Source organism: Zonotrichia albicollis, chromosome 3 (assembly GCF_047830755.1).
Source record: "Zonotrichia albicollis isolate bZonAlb1 chromosome 3, bZonAlb1.hap1, whole genome shotgun sequence".
Lineage (NCBI taxonomy): Eukaryota > Metazoa > Chordata > Aves > Passeriformes > Passerellidae > Zonotrichia > Zonotrichia albicollis.
In genome coordinates this window covers 35,591,006-35,616,660 of record NC_133821.1, presented here as the reverse complement: position 1 = coordinate 35,616,660, position 25,655 = coordinate 35,591,006, and the positions used below count along the sequence as shown (strand labels likewise).

The window sequence follows — 25,655 nt, the reverse complement described above, 5'->3', positions numbered from 1 at the left end:
ATCTGCTAGGCACTCTTAAAAGGCAATCCAGCACTTCTGCTTAAACAGAATTGTGAAAATGCTTCCAGAAATTATCTTTCTGGAATACAGCCTTTCAGAAATAAAAATGGAAGAATGGAAATTTCCACTGACTGCATTACATGTTAGATTTAAACAATCATTTTTTAAAAGCCAAAACTGTTCTTTTTACTGCAAAAATTATAGAAGAATTTAGCATCTAAATACAGTCTAGCCTTTTGAGACACATTCATCAGGTTTCATAATTCTTCAGAGTCTTTTTAACGCTTGAACATGCAGGTTGCAATAATAGCTGACAAAAGACAGGATATTCAAAGATAAAATTGTTGACACCCTTTCACTCACAGCACATTGCCCTCCCTCAAAGAGACACTGAACTAAGGGCAGAGTCAATTTTAATGCTCAGTTTCCTGTCCCTCTTTCAGTTAATACCAGCCATATGTTTTAATTACATCAAGCTTTTATCTGGCAATGGCAATAAATGGCTTTAATATCTGTACCGTTGGTAACATCCTTTGCAGTTGTTAGGATAGATTAATTGCCATTTCCCCCTTTTTTTTTTTTTCTTTGACTTTTGTACTAGTTCTTGAAGCATAATGCATTACAGGCTTGAAATGTTAATTCAAAAGTATTTTAAAGCATTTGCTTTGAATTTCCAGTCTTCTTGAGACCAAAGGTATGAGAATGAGCTAAATATTTAATAGGGAATCAGTATGTGAAGCCCACTGTGCTCATTTTGAGGTAAAATGTGATGCACTGGTGTAATGTAGGAATAATACACATTTTTTATGTCTGCATGACACTTCATATAGTAACTGCAGATAAAGATACACAAAACCCTTGGCACATAGTCAGGGAAATATGGAAATGTACATAAGTCTTACTAGAGGTCTAGATGAAAACCTAATGACTCTGTTCAAGTTTCACACACAGACTGGAACCTCAGGGATAGAAATAATAGTGAGGCTGTACAGGGCATTTATGCCATGCTTAAATTTAATTGGGAGAGTCATTATAATTAACCAACCCTTTCTCAGGATCCAAGCGTGTTCCATGTAACTCACCATCTGCTGAAGTGAAGCACAATCATATATAATCTATTCTGTCCAGATTTCTCAGGAATAGGATAACTGGGAGCAAAATTTCACATTTGCAAAAGCTGACTCAAAGTCCCCTTCTCTAATTCTGCCACACACTACAACAGCATCAATTTTTAAACCAGAGTCAAATAAAGAGAGGCCTCCAACTGGCATTAGTCAAGACTGTGTTTTCAAGCCTTTTCTGGTAGGACTGGAAAGCATCGCCTGCTTTAAGTTTGTTGATACAGACTGTTACTGTGTGCTATATATAAACTGTTGTGCATCCATGTTGCCTCCTCTGCATTGGACTCAGAGTTGTAATGACTGCACTGACTTTGGTCTTATTAACTGTACCAACAGGACTTAAGAAGCAATATTAAATAAATACAAGTTATAAAAGAAGTTACACAGTGAAAGAAATTAATTGCATGCAAATGCCTGCTGATATTTCAGCAGATGACAAACCTTGTTTTGAAAGAAACCTCTTTCTTGTTTTGAAAGAAACCTTTTCCTAGGAAGAGGAATTGCCTTCAACATACATGCACTTGTGAGATGCCCATAACTCTCCTTAAATATCAAGGTCCAGAATTGCTTTTGGTGCTCTGTTTCCACTAAAAATACACTATTACCTAATACAAACCTGGCTACAGAGTCTGAAACTCAAGGACACAGTTTTGTTTTCCTCACTCTCCCTAAATTAGTTCAATATTTTTGCCTGAGTCTTTCTTAAACTGATGCCATTTGAGAAACATCCTCATACGTAAGGACTGGTGCTGTGGAAATGTATTGTTGTCCAATTGCTGGTAGCACAAGGAACACCCCCAGGTCAGCAGCAGGCATAAGAAAGCTGATTTCCTGCACAATCATAGTTGAAATTCCATATAATCTCTCCATTGGGGTGAAGTATTCTGCTACAACTTTCCAAGTGTAAACAGCAACATAAATGTGCTAGATGCATAAATACTGCCAACACTGGCAGAATTTTGTGTTCTGGCACAATTTATGTGTGAAACTTGCAATCAGTCTAACCACAGAGCCATTCAGAAAGAAAACAAGGAAGAAAACGTATTCTAGAGAAATGTTTGTGAAGTTGCTGCTACTTCAGGGCAATATGAATTTTGTACAATAAATATTTTCGGTGCAAATTCAAGGCCACTTAGAAAAAACAACTATTTAAAAGAATAACCATAATTCCTTGGTGGTTATTAGATTAAATAATCATTTATTTCTCTGAGGGCTTCTTTTATCCAGAGGTATATTTTAACTGTTTAGGGAATTAAATTACAGGAGGGGGTACTATCCTAGAAAGCTGATAGGCTTTTTATTAATTTCAACAGGTTTTAAACATAGTGAAATGCCAAAATGTGTGCAGTGCTGCCTGCTGAAAGAGAATTTAACTGGGACAAAGCTGTAGGCACAGATCCTTAGAAACCTGACATGTTACTGACTGAAGGACTCACAGCACTTCCTACTTTTCTACCTGTGTGCAAATGAGAAGTATTTCATTTAACTCTTTGGCTTGCTGCTTTAGATTTTGTTTTCCCCCTCAACACATTCAGGACGAAGCTTTCCCATATTGCCTTAAAATTTTAATCGAACCTCAACATGACAGAAACGAGTTAAAAATAGTTTTGGAAGGCAGAAACGGGTTGACACTGATACACCTTTTAAAAATAAGGGCTTTAGGAACTGGTTATTTATAAAAACAAAAGGGAAGACTTTAATAAGAATGGGACTATTGGAAGGCTGTTGCCATGAGCCACATAGCTGCATTATAAAACCCATGCAGATGGCAGATAGAGTGATATAACCTTTATGAGATTAAAGAGGTGCTGCTGTAGACACGCCAACATTATTTAAATGTTTTAAGAGCTTATCTTATTTTTCTCCTCCTAGCAAGGAAATGTTTTCCTTTGCTAGTGTTTATCTTCCAATATTTTATCAATATTTATGGAGCAACAGAACACTGTTCTCTATGAACAATAACTTTTAGACAAGTAAGTTACTAATTACAGCATCAGTTCTTTCTAAGCAGCTTAAGATAATGTATTTTTTCAAGTACTGCATCATCTTGAGAGGTTCTCCCATGTTTTGTGTTTCAAAGCAAGAGCTTATAGCTACTATGTATATATAGAAGACAATTAATAATGGGGTTAAAGCATTTTCTTTATTGGGAGGAAAAATCCCACATCATGGGTTTAAAGCACAGATTTCTATGACTGTACCATGCCTGACCTACTCTATGGCAAAAACCACCTCTGTCTCTTTCTACCCACTGCTGATTTCAATCAAAATCATCTTGGAGCAGAAACCATCTCTTTATGTGCATTTCTAGAGTGCCTAGAACAACAGGTTGATCTACTATTGAAATATCTACTGTGGAAATTATTTCTATATAGTTTAATTGCAAACAACTGTCATGACTTTTGGTATAATCAACTAGTTAATAGATTTTTCCATATTTTCATTTCCCCTGAAAATATTTCATTCTAAAGTGGTTTGGTAGAGAAGGAATTAAAGAAATGAAGTCCTACTCTCAGCACCACTATTCATTTTTCAGTTAAACATTGGAACTGAAAAAAACTGCTAACCCCTAATAAACATTATGAAGAGATGCTGTCATACACTGGTCATGGCATGATGAATAAATCTCCATCCCAACAATCAGCAGTGAGATTGTCCTCACAGCTCATCTGTGAGCTTGGTATTTAGCAGCAGGAGGCTAAGGTTACCTACTGCTGAGACTACAAAGGTGACACACCAGTTTGGGTGCAAGGCTGACTTCTCACAGAAGCCAGAAGCACAGAGGCCCTACCAGGAGTAGAAAGAGTTAGAAAACTCCATGATCTAGTGGGTAGGAATGATGGACACCACAGAGCAATCATGGACTTGCCCTGTGTTTTGAGCTCACAAAGCTCAACAGGGACAGCACCTCACACACAGCAGTGATGACGGCAGAGCCACGCACAGGGCTGTGTTCCTCAAACAGTCCTTCCCTCAAGGAAGGGAGAAAAGCCTCTCTTTCAGTTCATGGCATTTCACCAGTACCCAACTTTGTAGAGTGCAATAGAACTACTAAGTCCTAGCAAAGGAAGCTTGATGGAATGGGTAAAAAAGCAAATTATTGATACTCCTTCAAACAAAACAATGGCTCAGGCTACAACAGACTTGTAACCTGAGCTACAGGACAGCTGCTCTGCACTTTATCTGAAATTCATTAGCCTCCCCTTAGTTACCTTACCCTGCAGAGCCTGCAAGGCAGGAAGCCTGCTTTATCCAATAAAGAGTTGCTTAACCTCTCCTCCCTGGGAAGGACACACAGATCACTGCAGATGTGTCAATACACTCAGGGAGCCAGAAATCCTTCCACAGCTCACAGGCACAAACACCAGCAGATTTCAAGGCAAATGCTTTATTTTTCCTAACTATATCAGCAGGGTGAAGATGAATTCCTACTCTACCAAGAGGAATTTTCAAAATCATCTATTTATTCTGCAGCAGGGTGGTCATTCTGTATATTGATTAAACATCACCTGCTATGAGATGAAAAATTTACCCACCTGGCAGCATATAATTTTTTCCTGAGACAAGCAAGAACCTAAAGAGAAGGTGCACCAGAGCAAGCTAGCTAACAGTGGAGCACAATGTTGTTCTCAACTACTCCCTGAACACCTTGCATATTAACTCACAATTCCAGCATTATCCCAGACTCTAAGATGACAAAAACGTACAGAACACACAACTTCTGTTTCTGGCCTTGAGCTACAAAAATTAAGTGCCATTTCCCCAGCAACATTAAATACTGCATGGAAAACTTGCAAAAATATTGTGTCAAGTAAATATGCTTATTTAAGTACAAGATAACAGAAAACTCCCTATTATATTTTTCATTGGGAAAAAAAAGAGATGCTATACTTCTACAATATTATTAGTCTTTTTCTGTCTTTCTTTTCTTACCTTGCTTATTCAATGAAGTTTTTGGCCTGAACACTGTGATTTACAATATTAGAGCACACTGTGATTTACAATATTACAGCTTATAATATTACCTGAGGCTCAAAAAGATTGACAATATGTTTCCATTTTATCAATTATGCATACACTTTTCCTGGAATAACATATGTACCAATAGGGTATATTTGGAGGAGGTTCTTGGCATCCTGGATACTTGCTATTAAGGAAGGGCTGAAAAACAAAAATTATTCAGTCTTACCAGAAACAGTTGGAGAGCCAAATTTCCCTCACAGGCCCATCCCCTGGGGCATTTCTTCACACCATCAACCTCTTGCATAATCAGCAATTCTCTACACACAGGAGATCCAGTGCAAAACATGGATTAGAAATCTGTAGTGTGGCATCGACAGAGGAAAGCTTTGCCACAGAATGATTTGATGCTGATCTCTAAGGTCATTTTCATGTCAAAGGCTGAAGAGTTTTTAAAGTTTTTAAAAATTTTTGTGCGACCAAAGGTCTATTCAAGTTCATTTTCTGCCACTCATCCTGCTCTCCACATTTATGGCCAGCAGTTTTCACATCAGTATCTCATAGTTCTTGTTGGATTGGCTATTTAAAACCTGCACAGCATCCTAAAGGGTATCCAATATCACTCAAGCTTACAAAATGGTGGAGCTAGAGAAAGACTGAATTAAATTACTGTCTGGTGTCTCACAACAAGAGGCAACCTTGGAATTTTAAAGTTTGGATCTGTATTTTCTTTACAAGAAAAACACTTGAATAGTATTTTGTCAAGTAAATGTTTTAGCCTCTACTCATAGCACAAGTTACAAAAACAGACAGTCAAATCTCCTTAGATGTTTGACAAGAGCTGTTAGTTATCTCCTTGATTGACTTTCACAGTCACAGTCAATATGTTCTCCATGGTATTTTATATTTAAAATGCCTGTGTAGTTACTTATGCAAGCTTTTTTCACAAAAAGAGACCAACTAATGCTTGTTTTTCCACAGCCTTACCTACATTTATGCCAGAGGGTCATGAGTTTAAAAAAAACCCAAACTGTCACGGAAAGTATTGAGAATGAATGATTAAATAGATACAATGAAATATGGACTAATTCAGAAGTAAATCCTCTATCTGTAATTTGAAATATAGACTCTGATAGAGGACAACTTAGAAATTTAATTTAGTGGGCAGTTCTGAGGATCACTGACACCATATTTTTGAACATATCACAGTACAATTTTATAACCTTTTTGCTATTTAACTTTAGCAACAATGTGTTCACCACAGGACTTACATGATTTCCCTACATAGACGTATATTATTGCTGTGTATTTCTCTGCCTTTAGATGAAATAATTCTTAACTCTGTGTCCAGCTTCTATGAGTTATTGTTCACATAGCACTGGAATCATAAAAAGTGAAAAATATATCTGAACAGTGATATTGAACAGTATTTGAGGATTACAATCATCAATATCTAAGATCTAATGTGAGAAACTAACAGGGTTTATGCATAGAAATGGTGAGAGTGGACTAATTTTAGCCCTAAGCTGATGTTACTCTAGCCTCACTATAGGTAACAATTGTATAACTAATGTTATCTCTATCTTTACTTTGATATTAAGCATGTTGGTCTAACAAGTTTGCATTTTTATTTTGCTTTGTTTCCCAGAGCTTTGCTAGAGAAATTGGCTTCCCATACAAAGATGCTTATTTATAGAAAAATTTCTTGTTGTTCAAAACCAAATTGGTTTTAACTCCCACAATAGAAGGCAGCCAAATATTACAAGATGACACATTCCCACTGGGTCTGTGGATTTAGGAAAAAGCTAAGCAGCAAGCTAACAAAAAGCTAAGCTCGAAGACTTTCAGTTAAAACGTTCGATAAAGAGGATTGGGTTCAGCTACATCAAATCCTCTGTGCAAACACAAAAAACAGCTTCTGAAAAAAAAACCTTTTGAAACCTTGCCAACCATACTGCAGGAAACCCTGAATTTGTCAAGAACCATAAGAAATCAGGTTAAAAGAACAGGTTAAAGATGCATGGCATCCCAATCTAACCTCAGACATATAGGGTGTATTGGGGACTACGTGATGTACTCTAGCTGATGGACTGAGCTCAGGATTGGATTGAAGGGCGTTGCTGAATTGGGTCTGGAAGGTCCACCAAAGAAAACAAGGGTTTTGGAAAAGTCAAGTGCTTTTATAGGAGCTTCTCCAGCAACATCTATGTTTAAGGCAACCCTTAATGCATTTATTGTCCCTGTATTTCATATAAATTGTTGAGGTTTTGTTTCCCTCCCAAGTTTCCCAAGACAACAAAATTTTACAAAAGGGCTTATTTTGGAAATTGTATTTCCCTTCTCCAATATAAAATTTTCTGGTTATTTCTGCACCTACTGTATGAATGTGAGAGAACATTTTTCAGTGGCAATGGAGAAGATTAGTGGCTGAGTGACCCTCTAAACGTGCCTTTGTTTTTTAGCTGAGCCATGTGAATTAGCCACATTCAAGCTCTGACCTAAGATGCAATTACAAAGCAAACTTTGGTCTCCAAGCCCCCCTGGAGAGGCAGCATATTTGAATTTCTGCTCACAACCGGGCAGGATCATTTCACAAGAGCCAAAGGTGTGACTTTCCAGGCAGCAGTAACTAGGTCATTTATAGCCATCTGTTCCTAGCCTCAGCCTCCCTGCGGTCATCACCAAAGCTCTGTGCTAATTAATTTTCACCTGCTAATCAGTGCAGACAGCTCTGAAACTAACAAATCATCCAGTTTCAGTCAACAGCTTTTGGATTCCTGTGGGTGGCATTTCCATGAGACTTCATTACCAATAAAGGTAAAGAGTTTTCTTTGAAAGAAGATCCCCTCTAAGGCTTCTGACCTGCTCCATGTGGAGCAGTGCTCTGGAAGAATGAGGAGGCTTCTTCTGATTCTTCTGTTCTTTGCCTCCAAATCTTCTAGCAAGCACTTAAGCACCTTCTTAATTTTGTCTGAGTTAGGTATATAAATGCTTGGAGATAGACTTAAAAGACCTGACTGACATGTCATGGGAGGTCTGTGAGGAAGCAGGGAACTGGATCATGGTTTTCCAGGTCCTTGGCAAGCGCTCCCAACACTGCAACATCCTTCCACTGTCATATGGCTTTAAACAGGGCAAGCAGCTTACTGCAGTGCCACTGAAACTCCATTTCAACGGTGAGAAAAATAATCCACAGCTCCAAACCAGAATTGGATTGTATTCCATTTGCTCTGAAGACTAATAAAGCAAACCCCATAACAGTCTGTGGTTTTCAAATCTCCCAGCTCTATCCGGCAGCACAATTTACACTGAGCTCTGAGGGGTTTTTGTGAACATGTTTTCCTGGTATATAGCCATGATTCCCTAAGTTAAAAAAATATTCACATTCTTCAAATGAGTTGTTTTAGTTCCATGGAATGAACCTGCTTTTAAAAACAAACATTTGCATTATCACACTAGTGCTACTGTGATTTAGTAGGTACTATGAAGGATCCAACAGGAACAAATCATGTAGGCAAATACTGAAAGAAAAAATGTCTTTAGATCTGTGAAAGCTGCTCAATGAGAAATGAATGGTAAGAGATTATGATCTAGTTTCTATACTGCTGCTTGTGATTCCATACCACAGTACCTCAGCTGGGGCTCAGAAAAGTATGGCTTATAAGATGCGAACAGTGCACAGCATTCATGAATAGACCACACGAAATAAGATCAAAATAACATCTCATAGAAACAATTATGCTCTCTCATGAGCATATAACAGCTTTGAATGGAAGTTAACCAAGTAGGATGTCTCCTAAGCTGTAGCAAGGACAATTCCTCCCCAAATTCTTCACACCCAGTATTGTCACAGACTGGAGAGAGCTGTCAGTTTACCTGGACTCAGATGTGGTCAATCAATAAGATATTTGCAATCCTATCAGCAAGGATTAAATGGAATTCTAAGGGATATATTCTGTAATCCCTGCTTTTCAAGATGCATGACAACTATATAATACAACAGAAGTAAAGGAGATGGAAAATTACATCCTTGGAGGATGATATGGCTTTTTGTTAGAGAGCTAGTGCATCCCACTGTCAGGCCTGCAGCTGATGCTCCAAGTGCAGCCAGGCATCTTCCCGCAGCTGGTTACAGGACTGGGGTCTAAAGGCCATGGTGCCATGCAGGTAAGAAATGAAAATACACTATGCCCAATATCCAAGTGTGGTGCAGTTCAAAACCAGGATCAAATCAAAGTTCCTCATCTTTACAAAATCAAAGGCCAAAAATACCTTTTTTTTTGTTTTGGCACACATTTTTTTTGCACAGTTGGGGCCAACTGTAAAGGAAAGAGTAAACATACCCGTGGACATTTGTGTGATAGGAATTGCACGTGTGAAGAGGAAGAAGGAGCAGAACAGTTAGCACTGAACTCTGGCTCAGATGTAGACCTGCAGCTCTGCAGTGTGTATCAGAGCTCAGGCACCAAAGCCTTACTCCTCCAGTTTTCCCTTTTCTCCTGGCAACGAGCTGCAACTCAAACACTGTGCATGGCCTTGCCTAAGCCTGGATTAAAACACATGTGGGAGAGAGAGGGGGCAGGGGCAGGTCCCCCACAACTCTTAACTCGGGGTTTGGTTCCAGCAGGCTTTCAGATTTGTGTTTGTGTTTCCAGATACAGGGTGGGTTTTCCACGGACAAAGCTGCACTGCAGAGAGGGCCAGCAGCACGTGCAGGAGCACGAAGGGTGATGGGCACCAGCGTGGCTCTCCCCGACTTCTGCATGAGAAGCAGACCACTGACAGCACAGCAAGACTCAGCATTCTGCAGAAGCTGGTTGTCAGCCTCACATTCTCTTCTTTCTCCACATGCATCTTTAGATTTTAAGCTTTTTTTGTGTGTGCTATGAGACATGCATAAATAAAAATTAGTGGTACCAGGTAATTATCACAGCAGTTGTGATATTCTTACACAGCACCTCAACAAATCAATGGAAGATTTTGCCTTTTGGAGACAGAACATGAAGTGAGGGATAAGAAAATTGCCTCTATAATGCTGCCACAGGGATGCCTCTCAAATCATTTTATCAGCAAAAAAAGGAAGCCATGTCTGCTGGTAGCAGCTAAAGATCAGGTTCTAATTTTAGCAGTTGCAGTTAACTCATTCCCAATGGAGTTGCACTTACCGTGAGAAGGTTTCTAACTGCTTCAGCACTGAAAGGAAACAAGCATTGAGTCATTCAACTGCAAATCTATATGCAAATATGCTTTTTGGCCCATGAAGGGAAAGCACATAGAATCCGCTGCTATAGCGCAGGCAGCCAAACATTTCCACACATTTCTTATAATGCAAATGCTGAAAAAAAATTAATTCATTTACCAGCCAGTGTTTTATCTGTCCCTACACAAGTGTGATCACTGGCATGCACATGCACTCTGTTAGGGACAAAGCCTGTGTATAGGAAATAGAGGCACACTGCATACCTAGCATTGGTGAGAAAAGTTTTCATCAACAGATATACTCCCCTTGACATTGAATGGTTCAACAGTAATATTATTAATTTGACTCAAAGGTTATGTTTATATCATATATAACTCAAGATATAGTAAGCCAATATATTACAATTTACTAAGGTTCTGAAGACCATAACGATCAATTTTTCCAATTATTAACTCCCAGAATAGCAATTCTGTATAAAGAATTTAGTTCCCCACCATATGGTAATTTTCTCTGTTGACCTCTATTGGGCCTACAATAGAATCCACATCACCCAAAAAAATTCCTTATAGCAAAGCTGATTTAGTACAAAGAAATGAATAAAATGCTATATAATTAGAAGACTTGTGGCTTGTCCTAAAGCATGCACCTAGTGCTAGGAGAATCCCAGAAACTATCTAAGGATATTTAAAAAAAAGTAAGGGTACTCTTCTGGTGAGCAGTGATAAACAGGAGGCTCTTTAAAGAGTGACTTTTTCAATGAACAGTGAAAACAGATTTGCACTTCAGAATGAAATCTTGAGCAAGTTATTTTACAGTAGGGAATAGGAATTTCTTTTTCATTTGAAAAGGATACAACACAAATAAAGAAAAATATAAAAATATTAAATACAGTAAAGGTCAATAAAATTACCATGTAATATCAAAAGGTAAGTGTTCTCAAACTGCCATGTAGTTTTCTGCCTGATTAATCCCTGCTATGAGCCTGTCTGATCAGGGGCAGGGAAATCCCATGGGAGCTGGTCTCACACAGGCATCAGGGAGGGTGTGGAATGAAGAGAGCAGGTTGTCACCAGAGATGAAACAGCAGAACTGGGGACGTCTGTATTCTTTGGCAAAATTCACTGAGCACGCTGACAGTATTCAGAAGGACATCCACATACAGACATGACAAAACTCATGAGGGTGATCCCTTCAAGGCTCTAACATGCAGACAGATGGAAAAACCCTCTCTGTCCCCCAGAGTGGCCGTGGGCCGCAAAGACTGGGGCTCAGCACCGTGTTAGTGTGCAGCCAGCTCTGCAGGGGCATCGGGCTGGGAAGGAGGGAAACATAAATGGGAATTCTGCTGCATTTTCTTCCCAGATGTGAAGAAACTGATAAACAGTGGGGAAGGAAATGGCTTTCAAATAGCTACAGCTTAAAATCAAAGCTGGAATGTATGAGGATGTACATTACAGCTGACATAAAATACATTCCTGTCCTACTCAGAGGGGCAGATTAGCACCAAAAATATGTTCAGCTTCAGATGTAAACTCCAGTCCTTGTGTTTCCATGATACACAAGCTCACATTAATTTTTAAGAATATTTGCAGGCATTGTTGAACTGTGGCCTGAGTGTAGAGAGAGGGGCACTGCCCTAAAATTCTAGGGTAACTCCAAGGGTTACCATGGAAAGCTTAGATTATATATAATTCCCATAGTTATTTTCACTGCTCTTAATATTTCACATCCATTGCTACAAATATCTCAAATATTTGAGCAGTTAGATACAAAAGAACTATACAGAAATAATACTGCTGCTTAAATTCAGAGAGGAAAGGGTGATTATTAAAATTAATATTAATAAGATCTCTTCTGAAATTGAGTGATAAATAAATATTTAATAAATAGATATTTATAAATAGATAAATAAATAAATAGATATAAATATATAATAGATATTTACCTTATATAGATATTTATAGATAATGATGGTATAACATTAATAATATTTACAGATAACAATAGGTATTTACCTTATCTATTGAGAAATAATAAAATTGAGAATTCTCATGTGCATCTTGGGTTTGATTAGCATGAAATAGACTGGTACCGCCTGTTTTAGTCTAGGAGCAATATTATTACTCTTTTTTTTTTTCCTTCACAAATATCAACAGTCTATTATTGGCTTTTAAGCTAAATTTCTGTGAAAATTTACCCTCTAGACTCCCTGCTTGATATTTTATGGAAATGTGCATCTTAAGCATTAATTCACTAGACAAAAAAAATATTTTAGGACAGAGAAATGAAAATTGTTGTGGACTGTTGCAAACGATACTAATAAATTTTTTCTTTTTGCAGACTTCAATTACACTGAAAAATATTTTTCCTTTTTCTGTAATTAGCATGTGTCTCTCTCATATGTATTTTTAATAAACAAATTCACATGATAAAACGGACTGGATCCTGATGGAGCACAAAAAAGTTCCCTAAAGAGCCAGTGGTGACCTTAGATGGCGAGAATATTTCTGACCAGAGTGTTCAGAACATGTTCTGAACCTAATGGCTGCTCCCTGGCAGCTTATTCTTATTTGTTGCTTTTTTTGTGAGGTTTCTTTTTCATTCTGTGTCAGGATTGGGTAAATTTTGTGCTGCTTTTTCAAACATCTCTTCCCTGGTCATCTCTTCCCATTGCAATTATATTGCATCCAACTTGGCTTTTCAACTTTGTCCTGGCAGTGCTGAGCTGTGATCTCCTATCACAGGACAGGCTGCCTGGCAGGGACTGCTGTCTGTCTCCAGCTGCCCTCAAAGAACAGAGCATTTAATTGTTCTCTTGGACATTGGGGCATTCCTAGCAGCAGAACCAGGCAGGGCTTTCCACTTGGAGCTCTGAAGGCTGGAGACTTGCAGAACCCAGAGGAGAACAAGCTACCCCAGATCTAAATAATCTCTGAGTAAAGGTGAAAGGAATCAAAGGAACGAATTAGAAAGGAGACACATGCGAGGGAAGGAGTCAATGGAGATGGTATGAGGACAGGAAAGTGCCAAAAAAAAAGGAAAAATGGAAAACCTCTGTGAAAGACGAGGAACAGATGTCATGTGAAATAGAGTTTCAAAGGCTAAAAAGCATTCCCTGCTGTGCTGCTCCAGCACCTGCCAGAGTGATACAACAGCACATGTTCAGGCACCTCCTTGTCTGAGGAGTTCAGTGAGGTCCAACTTCCCTCTGTTCCCCATGCCAGGAGGTTTCAAGTGTTACTTTAAACTGTCCATTATTTGGAGAAGAGGAGCAGACACAGACCCCTGAGCACTAATTGAGGACAAACCTTGTTTGTGCCCACCCTGGCTGCAGAGCCAGAACCATCTCTGCTTTCTCCCTGGCCTGGGCATGGGGTCTGCAGCCCTGGAAGTGGGGAGGGGGATTTCCTAGGATGGGAACAAGCAGAGCTATCACAGATAAGTGATTTGCAAATCCAGGACTCATCCCACTACACTTCAACCACTTGCATTTTAAATGTCTAGTCCAGGAAAGTTGTCTGGGCTGCCTCCCAGAGCAGTGGAGAGATCACTGCCTATGTAAGACTCTTCTCATTCTTCGACAGGCACTTCTCTATATAACTAGGAAAAAATTAAATTGAAAATTCCAAAACTTCAAAAGGTAATCAGTCCCACTTTCAGGATCCAATTGCTAGGGATTAGTCTGATATTACTAAAGTCTTTGTATCAAACATCTCAAAATGCTATCAATCTGGGCTGGAATCAGAAGCCTAAGAGCTCATCAGCTCAGCAGCCTCTTACCACTCTCTCTGAATTGTTCCTCCTTAAAAGATCCAAAAAGTGCAATAATAAATTATGTTGAAATAGCCACCAGATTATCATGTGCTAGTATGTTAACTTTCCTAGCTGAATCTGCTATTAATGGGATTAAATGTGCATATTTTCCATGTTTATCTCTATATTTCTATATGTTCTTTCTCTTCCCTCTTTTTATTATTTACATTTTTCTTCAACTACCAGATTTTCTAGGCTTGTGAAATAATCACAGAAGTGAGGAACAGTCTGATGTTACTTGCTGTAATTAAGCAAGATATTAAAGGCTTTTAAATAACAGGACCTTTAAAAAAAAAAAAAAAACAACAAAAAACAGACTGTAACTTCTTGTCTTAGTCTGAATTAAATCAAGGAAGGGCCAGACAGGGGAAGACAAGAACAGAATAGAGGAACCTCCAGAAAAATAGTGACTCTTCCATGATATCAAGCACTTTTGGGGAAAGCAAAAGCTTGTTAAATTTTACCAATTAATCTGTAAATGAAAGGTTGAAGGAGATTATCATCTCAGTTGCTTTTAAAGGAAATCAACTTCTGGCCCGGAAAATACGCTATCAGCTGTAAATTTCTCTGCTGTACACTATTTTTCAGGTTCTGAAAATTTCTGAGGATAACCTACACTGTAGATGCATTTATATGGATCTGGATGGTCAGAGGTGCCCTAAACCTCATTGTATACGAACTAAAATGAGTGAAATCTAAAAGTTCTAATCTTTGCCACAAAGAAGTAGCACTAAGTGTTATTAATGAAATGCTGATAATATTAGTAGATAGAAAATGCAAAGTTTGGCATGGGTCAAGCATGGCTCTTTGCTGTAATGCAACCTCAGATAATAAAGTCAGAAATTGTTATTGAAATAGTGGATCAGTAACACGTATGCAGTGAAGCCTCATTCCCTGCTAAGATTTCATGTTTTCTTACCTGGTCTCTTCTGTAGCTATAAAGAAACCATCATCTGAAGCATCAAGCCAATTTTGCCTCTGTCTCTTGATCACTGGAATGGTGCTGGTCTTAATGGCACTTGCACTGGCTTGCAAGGCCTTCCCATTAGTCATGTGGATGTGGGGAGCAGCATGCTGAAATCACAATAAAAGGGAAAGATGTTTGTCTGAGAATAAGCATAATTCCATTAACGAATTCTGCTGCAAAGGGCAGCCCACACACCTCTCAAAACCCAGCTCATCTGCCTCAATCACTACCTGGGGGTAAGATAACAACCTACCTGTGCCCATTGACATGTTGTATGCACAGGTTTTAAAGCTGTTTAAAAACTGAATTAACTATTGCTAATGCCATTTTATACAAAAAGATATTGAGGCATGAGTGGATGCTATGAACTAAGCAATTCAGAAACAGAAACCCATTGATTTTAGGAGACAATTAACATTTTCTGAGCAAAAAACCTAACCACCCAAGCAATGAGACACAATTTTTTCATCCAACTATGGCACTAAACTAATTTCAAAAAAATGCATACTTCTCACTTTGCAGGTCCTTACTCCGCCTGTTTTTGTTTTTAAATAGAAGTCAATGAATAAGATAAGTGGTTTGGTCCTGCTGTTCACCTGAATGGAAGCAGGAAAACAAAGGTTTATATCACCATGTTGATGCCATGGTTCTTAGGTTTACTCACTGGTCTTTGTCTAGTTAGAGCTACCTGCAATACATCTGCATTCATTTCACAGCTGATAACATCAAACTGAAAATGATGCATTGACTTTCCTCTCAACCTTTCCCCAGAGTAATTGTGCAATGAGAGCAAGTACTCAGATCTAACAAGAGAAGCTGCCTTCTTACACATGAGAGAGTGGAAATGTTTTCTGTATCATCTGTAGCTAATATTTTGGAAGAATACACCATGACAAAAACGTGAATCTTGGAAATCTTAATCTTGTTTCCCACATAATCAATTAGCAGCAGGACTAACAACAATTGGACAGAACCAGTTATGATAGAAGACATTACACAAAGATGAAAATTTGCTTACTTTAACTCACATGGATTCAACATCATGTTTTCTTAGGAAGAAGTACTATTTTCTTGGTGAAATAACACCAGTATTCCACATTACTAATAGCATTTTGTAACATTCCTCAAATGCACCCAGTGCTGCACATTCGTAGGAGTAGCCCCTAATTAGGGGACCAACATCACAGTCATGAGTAAGGAAGGGACTTGTAGCACCCACAAAACCAGCAGAACAGAGCACAGAACTGATCTCTTAAATCATGTCATAAAAACATAAAATCCAGAAAATATAAACAAGAGCATAATTTTTTCTGAACAATTCTTACACCACATTCAAAGCATTATATTCACATAATGACAAAACCCTGATCCACACCATTTGTTCTCTCCAGTAGGACAAATTTTATGCATTGGACAGAAAATTTCCATCTATCCATTATGTTATTCTGAGTAACTGAGCCATCTCTGCGATTCCTTAGATCTCATGTAACAAAACCAAACAAGAAGAGCAGAAACAAGATATCATATTTGAGTGAGTCACATATAAATCTTTCTTAGACCTAAACTATTTTCCTTTGTCTTAAGAACAAAGGAGATTTAGGGTGAATTTGATTGTTGCACATAGGATCATTAATCTATCTTTGTAGCCCTTTAAAAATATTTACTTTTGTCCATTTTTTCAATCAGTGTCTAGACTGCAGTTTGGCTTTCACATATTTTTTCATATTGGCTCTGATGGGGAAAAATACCTAAAAGACATGCTACTAGAAGTAATTTGGCTGTTATTTAGACTAAATTCAGGATAAAGTACATAGCTGCTATGAAATTAGAAATTCATGAAAGTTTTTGACTGCTGATCTCTTCTTGTACACAGTGGGTGGTGCTCAAAAAGAGAGTAAGGAGTCATGCATGGAAAACATTGCCACACATCAGATTTCCCATTCAGTATTTGTATCTGGCAATTTCCTGTGCCACACACTACAGAGGAGCATTCAAGGGCTCCAATGGTACATGTTTGTTGTGTTTCCCTACTTAATAAGGGGTTTAAGGTATCTCATGTAAAGATTCAGATCTTTGCCCAGGCTCCTTTCTAGTACACCATTGAATGTTTCCTTTAGTCAAGATAAGAAATGCAGGCAGAAAACGTTCAGAACATGTACAAGGTACAAAAAGTGTCTTTCCTGTGGCATAAAATCTGAAAAACAGTAAAGCCTGATGGAAAAAGTATTTGTCTTTTCACAACACTTTTTCCCCTAGCAGAGCCAGATACTGCAACTAATTCTGAACTTCTGTTTCCTTCTACTTTTATTAGCCCCTAACCCTCATTCTGGGTAAGAGATAACATTATAGAAAATGTCACAAGGCTTACAATATCATCTAATTTCTGTTGCACCAAATTGGTTAGAATTTTCTCTTTTATTTCCTTTCTACCCCAGCCCTTTCAAGCTATTTGAAGAAATTAATTACATTTCACAGAAGGACAAGAGAAAATAAGACCATTGTTCTCCAGTCTGTGCTAGGGACCACATTAATTTCAAGTTAATAAAAACAATTGAAGCTCTTGACCAGGAAATCAGTTCATTAGTTCCTCTCAAAAAATATATTCACCAACGCATATGAAAATGAGCATTCAATGGCACTGTCACACTAATATCAACACCAAGAGCAAAATGAACTTTCATACAAAGTACTCATTTAATGCTTTTGTTTTATGATGATGATGAACTCAAATTTTTCCCTCCTAGAACACAGTTATGCCAGAAAGGTTATGAAAGCCTCAAGAATACTCCCTGTGCTACCAAAGAAGTCCTTCTCATTTAAAACTCTTTGCAAAAAGCTTCAGTAATTTCCTCAGAACACCACCATGTGCAATCAGCTGCTCTGCTTTGATTCTGACTCTGTACATCACTAATGAGCTGTGCTCTGAGTTTGCAACACAGCCCCTGGTGTTGAGGGTCTGCATGCCAGGGCCACATCAGAGCAGCAGCTGAGCATCAGGAGTTTGCATTGTGGGCAAATCTTCCTCTGTGATGAGTGATTGCTTTCTCCCAAGTTCTTCACCTCAGTCTGAGCACATTGACTGAGACCTCTGTGACAAAACTGTTCCACACTCAAAAGACATCAGGAGAAAAAACTTGGAGAGCACTTGGAAGAAAAACTTCCAAGACAAAGGGAGTTCTTATTCAGGCAAACTTACATCCCTTAAAGAACACAAATATTTAAGTGATCATGGGCTTATCTCTGGGAAGAGTCTCACCTGTCAAACAGGTGGTGTCCAAGCTGCACAGTGAGTGCACCCTCAGAGACCAAAGGCAATCCTTCCAAGGTCTTCAACAAGGAGGAATTTACATAAAGGCTGGTTGTTGTGCAGCTCCACCTGCCCCTTGCTGATCCATTTCTCTGCTGCTTGCAAGTGCTGCTTATCAAAACTCACCTGGCAAGAGCGTGAATTTCCCATCTGCACACAGTGGACAACCGAGACACCACCAACCTCCAAGGAATGCAGGTGATCCCTTCACAAAGAAGCTACATCTCTTTGTCCCTGTCAAATCTTCTGGGAGCAGCAGTGCTGAGTTACAACTGCAAATCAGGTCTTTCAACACAAGCTACACCTGTCATAAGGCTTTGCTGTGGCAGGGAAACCAAGGAAATGACTGCATAGGATCACTGTACCCATGATATCTGCTCTAGTGGCAGCTGTGAGTCCAATAAAGTCTGAATACTATCCCAAAATCACCTTAAATTAAAGTGTCAACTTATTATAGCATTTTTATTATGAAGAGTACATCTCCTGTCCTCACTGGCTCCCAGAGAAGTACAAGGACACTGAGATGCATAATGGTAAGACAAGAGACGAATCCTATACAAATTCAGAAATGAGACCCAGATCCTAAATTCTAGCCAAGGTTCCTGCCTATAAGTTGCCCAGTTTTTTATATTGCTGTATAAGTGGTCAAACATTTATTCATTGAGAGCCACTAAAAATTCTGAAAAGACACTCAGGTTTGAAAAGACATTCAGCTTTGAAATAAATACATAACACTCAGTAATTCAAAGAGTAAAAATTAACAGTGAACCTTTGTACTATGGCTGAAGGAATGTTTAACTAGACTACCATAAATTCCTAAGTGGATTTCTATTTATAATTTCTTATTTTTTCCCCCATTGTTTCTAAAAGGAAAACATTCCCTTTGCCTTAAATTAACATTTTTAGGGTATTTTTGTTGTATCTTTAAACGAAACAAAACAAAAAAATCAATTGAAAGCAAGCAGAGCAAAAGATGCTCTCTACAAGGAGAAAGAAATCACTAGAATAAATCAGCTATGCTCAGATGACTGGCAATAACCCATATTAATTGGTTCCATATATTTTGCATTGACCTAATTATACAATACATCATTTAAAACAAGTTTGGAATTACCTTAAGTTTAATCAGGTATTGATTCTCTTTTGCCACACCTGAGGTATTCCTATTTCCAAAGGGATTAGCATTATACCTTCAATAAGCATGAAGGCTTGGGGCTGGTTTACTTATTCATAGAAGTGTTAAGTTAATGCAAAAATTAATACCCAAAATCTCTACAGAGCATGAAGTTGCAAACGTTGATAATAGTATGCAGGCACACAACCACTTTGGGTATAGAATTTCATTAAAAAACCCAAGGGCTATTAAAAATGAAAGATGTTCAAACAACAGATCATATACAAGAAAACAAGCAGGTACTCAACACAAGTATAACTTCGGAACCTCTGGATTTGCTATCAAACCTTTCAGGAACACCTACAATAGTTGCAATGCTGAAAATTTTGTGTTTTATGTGAAAATGCTGCAAATGTAATGCTGCAATCACTTTTCTGTGCAAGGGAAACAAGCCTACCAAAAAACCCCAAAAGAAACAACGCTCCTAAAAGATGACAGCCGACTTGCCAAAGCCCCTGGGCCAAAGTACTGCAAAGTTTATAGTCCCTGCTTGTCATATATGGCACACAAAACCTATATAACCTCTGAATACATCATGTCATAGAAGGTATAATTTTGAAGTAAACAGTTATTTATGGAAATCAGTAAATTAGTAATAAAAGATTAAGCTAGGCAACTATGCACAGAATAAAAGGAAATTTAATTTATAGTAAAAAGAGAGCATGCTCTCCCTCTCCCCTCATCACACAGATGCTTAAAATATTTTCTGAGTTTTTATTTTTATGAACAAGTATCTGAAACAAAAAACAGGCAGCTATCATTGCATTTAAATACAGAAGAAAAATTCTTGTAATGTCCTCAGAAAAACTGGACTTTGTTTTTTTAGCAGAGCACACTCTATACCTTGCTGGCTGTGACTTCAGCAATAATCTGAGTATTCAGGGACAAGATCAGATTTAATGCCTTACATTATTTCAACACCTATAAATGCAACTTTAAAGAAGTGCCAAAACTTCACCTTGGTAAGACAAATGTTCTTTTACATCAAAGCAGCCAAGGCAGTAACACAAATTTGCTGTGGTACTTCTGACATTCTGATGACTACCGGTCATGCTTTAACTTTTTATGTTACAATATAACTGTAATCAGTCAGAAAGAGAGGACTTCAGAGTAAGTATTTGTTACAGTAGCATTTTACATTGGCTCTCAGCAGCACTGCTATACTACATCTGTATCAGATGTATCATCTCATACTGTTTCTAATGCAAGGAATACCATATTTCCTGGTTTTCCTGCCAGTTTCTATTTACTCACTGGGGAGTAAGAAATTTTCTTTTACACATTCAGTTATGCTTTAGATGCAGAGTAGAGCAGACATTGCTGCAACAATTTCTCACTAAGAAGAATACTTACCTTTATTTCTACCTTTATTTATTTAAGTGCAATGAACAATTACTGCATGCTGACTGCAGAATATTCACTTGAGGTCTGAGCCATCTGAGCTGTCAGCAGAGAGGTCTCGAGAGGTTTAAAACACAGCAACCTCAAGAACTCATGTTATTTAAAAACCTTTTCCTTCTCTCTTTGAAAGTTAGGACATGTTGTGGTGTGAGAGAAAAAATATATAGGAAAAATCCTCACTCTTTTGGCTCAGATTTTAGAACTGTTCAGATACATTAATAGAAAAGAGAGAATGAGTATCTCCAGAGTACAATTAATAGGACAAAAAAGAATAAAGGTAAAGCAGAGTCAAGAGTTCACCAGCTTCAACACAATTGTCCTGCTCTTTTTCCCAAACCAATGCAGTATGGAAAACACATTGAAAAGTTTTTCAATCCCTTCCAAAATTTCATAGCAGGGGAATACACTTGAATAGCTAAGCATCTTCTTTTGAAATGGGTGTACTTAAAACAAATCCATGACCAAGAAGGATTACATCACATTCAGTAGGAAACAGAAACCTCACTTTTCCAGACATCTCTACTGTTCTGAAATCTGTTGTGCTCTGTAGTTCTTATCTATTTATAATTCATTTGCACTGGATTATTAATGTCCATTGATGACAAAGGCAAAGAACTATATTAACCCTTTATCCCCTGCAGAATGAAGAAATCCATGGGGGAATTTACCTGTCCCATAAATGCCATACATAAAAATGGCATAAACTTCAAGGGACACCCTAAAAACTGTAGGAATGGAAATAAACAAGCTCATGTAATGATTTGCTGAGCTTTATTCTAAAATTTCAACACTCTTCTCAAAAACTGGTATTTTCTAAAAGCAGAAAGCCCTCTCCTTAAGCAGCCACAGGACAGGCATCAATCATAAGAGATTGAGAAAAGTTTTCTCTATGTGAATTGTTGTTCAGCCCTTACCTAACTTTATGAGGAGTTTGAAAGAGACCAACATTTCTCACCCTATAAAAATGCAAGATAGTCACTAAGTGCATGACATTTTTTACATTAAGCTTTCTAATCTCATTTTTGAAAGTGTAGCTATCCTCTTAAACACTTCCCATTTCTGGAACCCAAATTATTAAACTCAAGGAGAAGTCAGAAACTGACCTCTGAGAAATGTTATGCAAAAAATTACTCAGCTATTGTTCTGAAATTTAGATGTGCTCTGTCCCATGTGATATAGATAGAATTCAAGAAATTTTATTTACATTAATTTGATATAATCAAAAATCAATTAAACATAGAGCATAGAATTGTAGTTGAATTTTTCAGCTATTCAAACTGACAGCACTGTTACCTCTTAAGCTCTTTAATTTCTGATTTTTTCCCCAAGATTTCTCATGAAATAAATACGTACTCATTTTATGTCTACAATGATATTGAAATTAAAAAAAAAATTAAAAAAAAAAGCCAGTGGCTTAGGACACTACTATATCTACTTAATTTTAAAGGAAAAAATCATAGCTATAGGCAGATCAATACCTATAATCCCCTCTATACTTACCATGATTGTTCTTGTTGTATGGCTGGATGATTCTGGAAAATAAAAGAAACACAGCACATTAGAATGTTTTCTTTATCCCCAAAAGCCCTGTGTTCTGATGCTCACCCCGAAGGCTAAGATGCTACTGCTCAGCTACAACAATGAACACATCAAAAATGCAGAGACTGGGAAGATCTCTCATGAAATGAGCATGAGACTCATCATTGGTCCTGAATATATATGGCATGCTATAATATGCTGTTAACTGCACTCGTTCTCTTTGCTTAATTATCCTCTTCTGCAAGAAAATATAAAAATGGAACTAATTCATAATTCATGTTTGAAGAAGTGAGTTTTTTTTAATTTTCCTTTCAACATATGGCATCATGAAGGGTTAGCTCTGCAGACAAAAATACAGATAGTATCAACATAATTCCATTACTGTTCCCATTTTAAAAAGTTTTTATAAAACTAGGCAACTCTTTTTCTGAGAGTTTTGAGGTGGATGCTCAGTTTGAAACTGACAAAGCTTTTTGAGAAATGCAACATGCACAAAAGGTAGCTATTCTCTCCCATATGATAAATCAGGAGTTGATCAACTGAGCTCATTGTTATATTCATATAAATTGCAGAGCAATCACTACTAGGCCAATAATTAACATAGATTTCACCTTGCCATTCAACTCAGATTGCTTTTGCTTTTTACTTTCCCTAAGAACATAAATCACATTCTTTTTGGCTTAAAATGTTACAGTTCACATATTAGAGATCTTGTTCTTTTTCAAAGCAGTGCAACTTCAGTAACAAAACATAAAAAGTTAAAAAACCAGCAAGGAAACTCACTGCTGGTCTATAAGATGATACTACCAGCAGTCTCACAGACTCGCTCAAAAATTTGGATAGGACACCTTGTTGGCCATAGAAAGTTCTTAAGGAAGGGACATTTATCAAAACCACATGTCTTTATAAAATGTACACAAGTCTGAATTAATTGAATCAGTAGATTCATTTAATTCAATATCTTTTTCAGTTCTGCAAGCAAGATAAATTCTAAATAATTACTTTTTTTTAATTCTTTTCTTGGTTCCAAATTGCAACTTACAGAGTTTCCAACTAGTATCGCTCACACAAAGAATTCTTGAGGGATTTTATTATTGTTAAAAATTGTATTAAAGAGATTAAAAGGACATGAGAACAGCTGCATATCTCTCTCTCAAAAATAAAAAAAGTAATTACACCCTTAAAGCGGCATTTCCCTTTCATTTTGAGGAGTCACCTTAGTCTGAAGGTACAGTTCAATCACTGATAGAAAAAAGGTAAACCATTTTAAACATCTCAAACTATTTTTAAACTCCAACATTCAACAGAAATTCCGGTATATAGTTTACATTTACATTTGTACAAGTCTTCATCCTTACTCAGTTTTAAATAAGAAATATTTATATCACTAAGGTCACATTGACAGTACTGTAATGTGAATACCTACCAAAAGCCAGCAATATCTCAGTTGTAAGCTCCTCTACCAGCCCTCTTTTCCCCTCTTTTTTCATGTAAAAGTTATTACTTATAAATACCCATTTAGGTCACTAGTCCTCAAGGCAATTTTTAAACTGGTAGTATAAGAACTAAATATTGTGATAATCTACTGTTTCCTGATACTTGAACATATTTGGCATTATTAAAGAGTAAGAGAAGATCACAGTAGAGGGAAGAACTCTGTAATCTGTTAAATTTTTTTTCTTCACAGTAATTTTTGTTATTAAAACTTTTTTTTTTTTTGGCATGGCAGTAAAATAATATTTCAGGACCTGAATATTCCTGGGGAAACACAGAGACTGCATTAATGGAATAATAAATAGCTGAGACAAAATTCATTCAATTTATAAGCATAAATATCCAGGAAAAAAACCCCCACCCAACCATCTTATCTCCAAGAGCACATTTCCTGAAGAATCCTGAATGTAGGCAGAATTATCCACAAAGTTTAACACAAAGAATGAGGCTTCTTGTCTCTTGAAATAAAGGAAAGATGCATTACAGAGTGCTTTCAGTCACTCCCAAAATGATCATAGCCCACAAACAAAAAATCCACTTTTTTTATACAGAGATACTTGAAACCTTCCCTCTTACTCAGAGGTGCTGTGCTGTTGGCATAGCTCTATATGCCAAATCTATAAAAACTGTGCTTAGCCATGATTGTCCCAAAATACACAGACATGCTCTCACTCAGCTGTCTGTGAAAGTGAGAAGATCTCCCAAAAATGAGCTGAGGAACAACTGAATTTTCCTGGAAATTGTTAAACAGTGTCTTTCTGAAAAGAATCTGACAGACGCCGTTAATGCAGTGCCAGCAGCTGTTAACTCCAGGATATTACCATACTGATAACCTAATAATAAAACCCAGCCAAGGAGTGAAAAAAGATGTTATATTTGTAAATATCCCTGTTATATCATGCAATAGACTCATTCTCTTTTTCTGCATCTATTTTTCTTGCTGTAGATACTGAAATATCATCTAAGTTGCCAAACAGCAGAGACTTGACTATATCCATAAATACAAAGGTAGGAAAAGAACTGTTTATTAAGTAGATGTAGTCAAAAGCTTCTAGGATTAACTAGGACTACTAATTAAGGTGCCATTGTTACAAAATTTGAACTCTCATATACTCTGATACACAAATATTCAGACTTTAGAACTGAGCAGACGCCAATTTCTTCCAGAAAATAATTACACCCTGACTTGGCAGTTTCTGAAAAACACTTATATAGGGACACACCAGCCAATTTTGTGGAAACCTTTTAACTAAGGCAACTAAGGAAAAAAGTCCTTGCTTTAAAAGGCAGTCACACAGCATTAGAAATCTTTACAAAGGGTCTGCACATTAATGCAAACTCCAGTGCAGCTCAAGGGGATCAGACATTATTTAAAAACCACAAAATTCTTGGTGTTGAAGAGAACAGAAGGCAGAGCTTTGGATTTTCATTTTTATCTGCCAAGTTCTACAATGCTTTAGGGAATTGACATAATCTGGCTCAAATTTTAGTGAAACTGGAACCAGTGGACACTTGGTTTATGAGTGAGTTCTTACAGCAAGAACTGTGATCTGTACTTGCACCCCTTCAGTAGGAAGGGAATTCCAGGATGGAGACTGGTTCTCCCCTTAGGGCAGTGAGTGCCAGGGAAGTAGATTGCTCATTTTGAGCAGAAGTGACCAGACATCACCACCACTAAC

At 37.5% G+C, this 25,655-nt stretch overlaps 1 protein-coding gene across 8 annotated transcripts in view; it reads right to left on the bottom strand.

Annotated features, from left to right (window-relative positions):
* Positions 1 to 25,655, bottom strand: part of MTA3 (metastasis associated 1 family member 3) — a 139,310-nt gene that overhangs the window by 7,156 nt on the left and 106,499 nt on the right. For 5 of the 8 annotated variants that reach the window (XM_074537164.1, XM_074537165.1, XM_074537163.1 and 2 more), the window contains exons 17-18: positions 22,444 to 22,475; positions 15,014 to 15,168 (exon numbers count right to left, since the gene is read on the bottom strand). In XM_074537164.1, coding sequence (XP_074393265.1) covers positions 15,014 to 15,168; positions 22,444 to 22,475 — 187 coding nt within the window. Of the gene's footprint in view, positions 1 to 532; positions 5,402 to 5,427; positions 6,460 to 10,246; positions 10,275 to 15,013; positions 15,169 to 22,443; positions 22,476 to 25,655 lie in introns of those variants that run through there. The other 3 variants (XM_026791075.2, XM_026791076.2, XM_026791077.2) reach the window with 3 other exon arrangements.